Here is an 8,513-nt window from a genome sequence, read left to right as displayed (position 1 = left end):
ATCCTGCCCAAGTAGTTTTCTAGTTTCTCTGAGTATAGATGCTGCTGCTAATCCTCCCATCATTAATTAAGATGGAGGCCTTGACTGTGATCTTCTCTTATTTCTCCATTTTTTTTTTTAAATCTTCTTCTTTTGTCGATCTATGCTTTCTTGTGCTCAATTGGACATAATCCTGGATTTTGGAACTTTGGTAGTTATTTACTAAAATTGTGTTTGATTGTTTTTTTTTATACGAAAAGAAGATTTATTAGAGAAGCAAAGAATTTACAAAGAGTTCCACCAGAAGTGGAAAACAAAAGAGTTCAGAAAACAACAAAGTTACACAAAGAGAGCATCCCAATTGTTTTGAACTGTACTGGCAAAATTTAAATGAACTCTTTTACCAGCTGCTCTTGCCCAAGCTAGAATTAATGACTTCACTTCTATTCCCAGGTCATCATCCGTTTTGAAAGTGTAATTCTGCTCAAAGATGCGCTTGTTACGCTCCGTCCAAATAGTATGCACGACTGTAGCCGGGATTAGATCCCATAAAAAGTTTCCAGCAACAGAGAAGTGGACATGATGCCATCCAAAAGCAAGCATTCTTAGATTTCTTGGAATCACCCAAGACCAACAGACAGAAAGAAGAACCGAAGACCAAACTTTGTGTGCAATTTTACAATGAAAGAAGATGTGGTCCTGAGATTCTATATCATCACCACAGAGAATACAAGAGTAATATATGTCTACCCCTTTTATCTGCAGCATATCTATTGTGTTTAGTTTCTCATGCATTAAACGCCAAAGAAGAAAGTTGATCTTAGGTGGTACAGGCTTCTTCCAAATGAAATAATGTGGAAAATTATCAATACCAGATTCTGCTATGAGTTTAGAGTACAGTGTTTTGACAGTGAAAACCCCTGAGTTGTGCAGAGACCAACGCCTTGTGTCAGGAAAGTTGTCTAGAGCCGGTGGGTTACTTCCAATTACGAGGAGCATGGCAGCAAAAGTGTTGACTTCGGCACCTGTAAGATTTCGTTTGAAAATGAATTTCTAATTTCCGTCTGTAGTAACCATGTCAGCAAACTTTGAATCTTTGTCGGTGGCTAACTTGTGCAGGGAAGGGAAGGTAGATGCAAGAGAAGCATTACCCCTCCAGACATCATTCCAAAATGAAATTTCAGCTCCCCAGTGAATAATCAATGTTGAATAAGTACTCACCAGATGTGCAGTTTCGGCTATTGTTTTCCAGCAAGAAACGCCAAGCGAAGTCTTCACTTTATTTGGAACCCAGCACGAGAAGTTTTCTCTGTGTTTATCCACTATAATTATGTACCACAGTCTGTTTTTTTCCTGACCAAACCTCCAGCACCATTTCGCAAGCATGCACAGATTCATCTTTTTCAAATTACACACCCCCAATCCGCCTTTTTCCTTATGAGCGCACACTAAATCCCAATTTACTAGATGTGAAATTTTTGAAGCACCATTATACTCCCATAGGAAGTTTCGCATGTTTCTTTCTAGAATTTTGATGACTGATGCCGGTGCCTTAAATAATGAAAAGTAATAAACCGGTAGAGAACATAAGATACATTTCCAGAGTGTGAGTTTACCTCCCTTTGAGAGAGAAATTTGCCTCCAAGTGGATAGCCTTTCTTCAAACTTCTCGATAATGGAATTCCAAATTTGCTTTGAAGTTGGTTTTGCTCCCAGTGGCATGCCCAAGTAGATGAAAGGAATATTATCAGTGGTACAACCAAATTCCGCGGCCCATACTAAAATCTATGGAACATCTCCGATAGCTATAAGTCTAGTCTTCAAATTATTGACCTTTAAACCAACAATATATTCAAAGCATGTAGGAGTTAAATATCGCACACGTTAATAACTACGCGAAGTAAAGAATACAACCTGGGGGAAGGGAGTCGCACACAGCAAAGTTGAGATGACGCACCAGATGAAGTCAGCAAAGTCACGAGTAAAGTGTGAAGAATCATGCGAAGAAGTATGTTATGCGAAGATGAGCGATTGTATATGAGCGAATATGTCGCATAGTGATCCCGAAATAATGGGATTCTTAGCTGTCATCCACTATGTAAAATTCTATATAAAGGGGAAAGGTCATTGTTTCTAGGAGGATTCTAGGATAAGTATTGGAAAGGAAATAGGAAGAGAGAGAAAGTGAGCTTAGGTTTCAAGTAGAATTGTTGTAATACTTGAATCATTCTTGTAAACATTCTTAATCTTTAGTTAATAAAACAAGAATTCATGATGATCACATAGAGATTGAATCAGTTATAGTGGAGTGTAGTTGTAAGATTTCTTACAACTACATTTTTGGCGCTAGAAACAGCTCTGGATGTTAATTCCTGATAGTATATCATAGGTTTTAAGGAAAAAAGTGAGATCTAAAATTTTAGAAATGGTAAGGATCGAGTTTGTTGTTGAACAAGGAATGATAACTAGAAGAAGTAACAAACTTGCTGAACGAAGAAGAATTAAAAATCTTGAGCAACAAGAAGAAAGAATGGAAGAACATCAAAGAACAGAAATTCCAATTGGATCTCAGTGAGAAAAAGGACAGAATAATGATATAGATTATGATGGAGTGAGTGTCCATACTGCGATGACGAATTCCACAGAGGAAGGATAGAGAATTGGGAACGAAGAACCAGTTACAGCGAGTGAAGGAAATATGACGATTGAAGATCTTAGGCAAAGATTATTAATTGAAAGAAAGAGAGAAGAATAAGAGCGTGCGAATCTAATCCGTCAAAATGATGATTTACGAGAAGAGAATCTTAGACTACAAGAACAAAGATCAAGGAGAGATACACGTTCAAAGTCAAGATCCGGTAGGAGTTCTTCTAGACAGAGCCAATCTAATCGAAGAAATGATAGACGAAGGCAACATATAGAAGTCATTGAAGAAAACTCGCAAGAAGATGAAAATTTTGAAGATCAAAGGGAAAGGAGACGTGTAATTTACTTAGCAACTAATCGATATGAACACCCACGCGAACTTCTTCGTCGTGCAAATACTAATTGTGAAAGGGAAGAAGAGGATACAAGGCAAGGACAAATGATATTATATGATAAAGAATTTTGAGAGACGAATATGAGCGCGAACGAGAGATTGCATGTGCGAGAAATAAACAGAGAAGAAGGGAAGAATTAGAAGAAAGAGAGTTACAAAGCGGATTGCGTCACATTGATAATCGAGTAAGGGGACGCGAGTGTCATCGCATAGATGATATAGATCAAGGTCGAATTACTCCACAAGAAAGAGAAATATCAATACATCGATATGATCGCACATGCAATGAAGAAAGACTTGATAGAGTACAAATCGAAGCAAATACCGAAAGGCGTAGGCGAAGAAGAGATGAAACTGAACAACAGGAGATACAAGAGGCAATATGCCAAAACAATCATGAGAATAGATTGAGACAAGAAATATTAAAGATACCCATGCGAGAGGATTTGGATAAATCATTAAGCGAAGAAATTCTTAAGGAGATGGCAGAATTAAGAGAAATGATGACTACTAAGAGAAATGATGGAAGAAGACAACTAGAGGAAGCAGTGGAGGAAGCTGGAAAAACTCCATTTACAAAAGAAATTAAAAGAGCATCGATACCATCTAAGTGCAGTTTACCGGCATTTACAAGTATATTTGATGGAAGCGCATGTGCGATACAACATGTAAAAGCTTATTCTAGATGTTTATTGCGGTGGGAAAATTATGATGCAGTAATATGCAAATATTTTGCTGCAAGTCTAGCAGGAGAAGCTTTGAAATGGTTTGAAGGCCTACCTGTAGAATCCATTGGTTCATTTCATCATCTACAAAATATCTTTTTGGGGCAATACATAAGTAATAATCTATCAAGACCAGGAATTGAGACTGCATTCGGACTTCGCAGAAGAACAAATGAGAGTTTGCGTCATCTAACGAATCGTTGGAGAACAATGTGTAGTGAAATGGGAAGACGGGTGGATGAGAGACATCTTATTCTTGCATTCATTAATGCTCTCTTTGCGACAGATTTATTATATACCCAAATCTTCAGAATAAAGGATACAATAACAATGTCGGAGCTGCGCGAATTTCAAGAAGAATACATAGCACTTGAGGAAAAGCAAAGAGATATGGAATCTTACCCAGTTGCAGTATCTGATTTGAAAGTTGGAAATACAAGTCTACTTCCGAGGTTGACAAATGTTGTTGCGAGTACATCGCAGGGAACTCAAGGAAGGAATAATGCAGAGATGGAACAAAAGTTAGTGGCTATGGGAAGTGCAGATCAAGTAGAGTTTAATAAAGAGTACAGAGACAAGCAACTTCAAAATTATGGAGGTGCTGATACAGTTCAACCAGCAAGTTCTGCAGGACAGCAAACACATTATAACAAGAAAGCTGGAAGAATAGTGTGGGAACAGATAAATTTGCCGAAGTTGAACACTACAGTGGATAAAGTATGGGAAGTTGCTCTCCTAATGGATGATATTCCAGAACCACATAATGTAGGCGAAGAGCCACCACCAGGAAGGAGGAGTAAAGAATTTTGTGTCTATCATAGATTTCATGGTCACACAACAAGCAACTGTAGAAATGTTAGGAAGATTATATTGCAAATGATTGAGCAAGGAAAGTTGGACCATTTCTTACTAAAACAGCCAAGGAATTTACCACCACCACCACCTCCACCTCAAGGAAATACATATGAAAATGAGAAGGAAAGAAGTACATTTGTTATTGAAGTGGGTGCGAAGGCAAAGAATTTATATTGTAACTCGATCATACACTCTTTCAGAAACATAGAAGATTTTCATGATAATGTCTTAAGTCGAGTATATGAGAGAGATGCTTAAAGAAGGGAAATTCTTAACCTGGTAAAAATATCACCCTTGAAAGAATGGAAAAAGAAGAAAATCTCGTTCAGCGCAGATGAAACACCAGGAGGAGGAGAATCACATGAATGTCCATTGGTGGTGCGGTTGGGAATTAATATGAAGCCGTCGGAAGAAAATGAGGAAGAAAATGAGAGAAACACCTGGGCGATAAATAGAATACTTATAGATACTGGAAGTTCTGTAGATATTCTGTTTTATCATACATATAAAACCATGGGTGGAAGAGATGATGAGTTAGTCCCTTCAACATACAAAATCTATGGCTTTAATGGTTCTGCAAATAAACCAAAGGGAGAAGTGACTATGCGAATTCTTTTACAAAATTTACCAACATATATCACATTCTGTGTAGTGGATATCGAGTCGCCTTATAATTCTCTCATTAGAAGACCATGGCTGCATGGAATATTAGCTGTTGCATCAACATTTCATTAATGCATCAAGTTTCCTCTACCTGGGGGTGTTGGCATTATAAGAGGAGATACAACTGAAAGTAAAAATTGCCAAGAAATTGATGTTGACAAATGCGAAGCAAGAGAATCCAAGCGAAGAAATTTCAAAAAATATGCAACAGATAGTCGAAGAGCAGAGAGATTAATGGTTGATATTTGATGTTGTGTACAAAGTTGGGGAAACAATGATGCGAGGTGCTGGAATAGATTCTTATGCAAATAAAATTTTAATCAAGATTACCAACACAATTTCTATGGAAAGAAAAAGCATAGAGGAAAAATATCAAAAGATGGAGGGCACAATGACTTTCACACAATACCGATTGAATGGTTATGCGAATGAATATTCTGAAAAACATATGCGAACTTAAGAAAATTCAATAAAAGCATTTATGTACGAGTTAAAAGATTTGAATTAGAAACTTTAGTTTCATAAAGTAAATCCATAATAAGAAAACAAAAAGAGAAATCTTTATAATAAGACCTTTATAAAAGGCTACATAAAATGATATTTATTATCAGATTGGCTAGGAATCTGAATGTGGCGTGCACCCTAGTTCGCTCATATGCAAGAGGCAATATAGTAAGACCTATCGCACGTCATAATCGGAAAGACCTAAAAGGTGTGACTCAAGGGAAGGCTATACCGACCCAGGAACTTGAGTTGTGGAGATTTGGGGTGAGAATTACACGATAATGCCCATCCGGGAGAGATACCTTAAAATTTCAGTCTAAGATAGAAATCTTAGATTGCGAGCCTAAGGTGAGAAAGACTCTCCTAAGGAGTGCAGAAACTCGATCAGGGCACCGAAGTACACGGTTGAGTCAAGAGTGCCCGGGATGTCTGGAGCGTACCTTGCCACTCTTGACAAGTCCTGACTATGATGCACTCGGTCCGAAGATACCCCACTTAGGGTGCGATCTTGCTGCCATAAACCCTATAGGTACCATATGCGAGATTGCGAAATGAACTGGTTGTTGAAAAGCCGGATGGGAAGAGCCATAATCTTAGCACAATAGAGTTAAGCTTCCTTGAAGAGGAAGCCAGGGGGAAGATAAGGACGGCGCCCTCCATTAAGGAGATGAATTGTGTCAAAAGTCGTAAATATCACGAGGCTTTTACTCATGGGAGTATTAAGACTTGTGATATTTATCCGACAAACCTGAAGAGGAAATAATAAAAGCGAAAAAGATAAGACGAGATCAATAGGTCGGTGTACTAAAATACAAAGACTTCATGCGATTGCGTCGCATATAAACAGAGGCAATGATGTAGTTTTTAAGTGGTAGTAAAGTTCGTTCAACTCGGATTGTGTGGAATCGATTTTAGACTCAAATTAAAATATAAAACTTAAAGAGAAATTGTTATCAATATTATAAAAAGCACCGAGACTCAGGATTCCACCATTGACCAATTAAGTGATTTAATCTAATCAATATTCATGCAATTCTTTGCGTTTAAAGTGATTCTAATATATTGCCTCTAGTAGATTTTTGAAGTAAAAATTGTATACATCAAGCATGAAACATCAAAAGTCTTAAACTAAGCATGATCCATCAAAACGTATCACAATCATTCAATAAAAATCAATTTTCCTATATTAGTTCCATGCAAATAATCATAAAAGAAATTGCAAGAATTAATGAAAATAGGAATATACCACTTTTCATGGAACAATGGCTTCCTCCGTTGCCTCGGATAAAGGGTTTAGCTCCTCATATTATTCACATACTCAAAATAGGTTTTCATAGCTCAAAAGGGTGAAAAACAAGAGAAAACTAGTTAAGCAGACAGTTTGCAACAGTGTATAAGCGTTACAAACAGCTGTTACAGAAACGATATATGAAAACTGTTGTAGAAGAAACGACTGTCTCTGGGAGTAGTATGTTCTTCGTGTTCTTCCCCTACACCAGCAGAACTGAATGTCCGTAATTTTAATTTTGAGCTTTTTGTGGTTATCTAAACTACCCCAAACTGTTCGTAACCCTTCTATGACTTGCAACCAACCTATATATAGGCAACAGCTCTCAAGTAAACCCTAAACAACTCAAGTTTATCTTGATTATTCTTTCACAGCAAGTCCCGAGAATAATTCTCTCTAGCTTTCTATGCACGTGTCTTCCAAGTTTAATCCAACGTACCAGAATCTCTCAATGATGGTATCCTCAATCATATCCATCAGTATACTGTTAATACTTCACTTAACTTCCAATTATAGTTGAAGAAAATCCCGAAACTTCCTTATCCTCTGTTTAGCTTGAACTCGACTAAATCTCACGACTTTATCGAATCTGATAGACTTACCAGTCTTGTTTTATAGAAACAGGCTTAACTGAATCCAAAGCGATAACCAAATCCGATTGTATCTCAGACAAAACCAAATCCAGAAGTTTGCTACAAGCCGTGAACTTCCTACACCTATGTTTCCTTCTCCCGGCTTATTCAGCCCAATTCATTCGACCCAAACACACGTAACAACCTTGTAATGTTCTAGAAAGTCCATCCCAACAAAAATCAGACCTTGAATCTCTCTAAAACTCTGTTGAATTCCGAACCCTAATCTGTAGGTGTGTGGGTTCATTTTCCCGCCAAAAAAATCTGTTTGAAATGTGAAGAAGAAGGGTGCCCCCTATCCAGAGTAGGGGTGCCGATAGCAGGTGCCTTTGGGATGTCCTGAGGGTGCCCCTTAGTAATTAGGGTACCCGTTATCCATAGTGAGAGTACGAATAGAAAGTGTCCTCCGGGTGCGCTTTTCGACAACTTTTCGAGCCGATTTTTCCAAAAATGTTTATTGGACAAAAATACCTACACACACATAAAACACCATAATAAGTACAAAAATGAGCACTATAAATATATAGAATCGAGACAAATTTGACACAAAAATGTGTCCATAAAATACCCCCAAACTTATTATTTGCTAGTCCTCGAGCAAAGATAAAATAGAAAAATAAAATCTAACTCACTGACGCAGGCATTGTCGATTTCATTTAGCGTATGCAATAATCCTTTAAACCCCTAGGTGGCCCTAGTGGCCGAGTTATAGTCTCGAGAGGGCTTACCAGAGATATACCCACAAAAACTTTACTCCAGACCCTAACTATCTATGCAGAACCTTGGAAGGCACTAAAGAATCTCCTTGGTTGGCATAATTATTGACT

General features: G+C 37.7%; 1 protein-coding gene across 1 annotated transcript; it reads right to left on the bottom strand.

Annotated features, from left to right (window-relative positions):
• Nucleotides 1-318: 318 nt before the first annotated feature.
• LOC113272005 lies at nucleotides 319-1,701 on the bottom strand. The gene is made up of 2 exons (XM_026521922.1): nucleotides 1,596-1,701; nucleotides 319-1,004 (listed from the first exon to the last, which is right to left on the bottom strand). Exons 1-2 carry the CDS (start codon nucleotides 1,699-1,701, stop codon nucleotides 319-321), a joined length of 792 nt encoding a protein of 263 aa, XP_026377707.1.
• Between the last annotated feature and the right edge of the window lie 6,812 nt (nucleotides 1,702-8,513).

This window comes from Papaver somniferum, chromosome 4 (assembly GCF_003573695.1).
Source record: "Papaver somniferum cultivar HN1 chromosome 4, ASM357369v1, whole genome shotgun sequence".
NCBI lineage: Eukaryota > Viridiplantae > Streptophyta > Magnoliopsida > Ranunculales > Papaveraceae > Papaver > Papaver somniferum.
The sequence above is the reverse complement of the archived record's forward strand: the minus strand, read 5'-3'. Positions and strand labels throughout refer to the sequence as shown.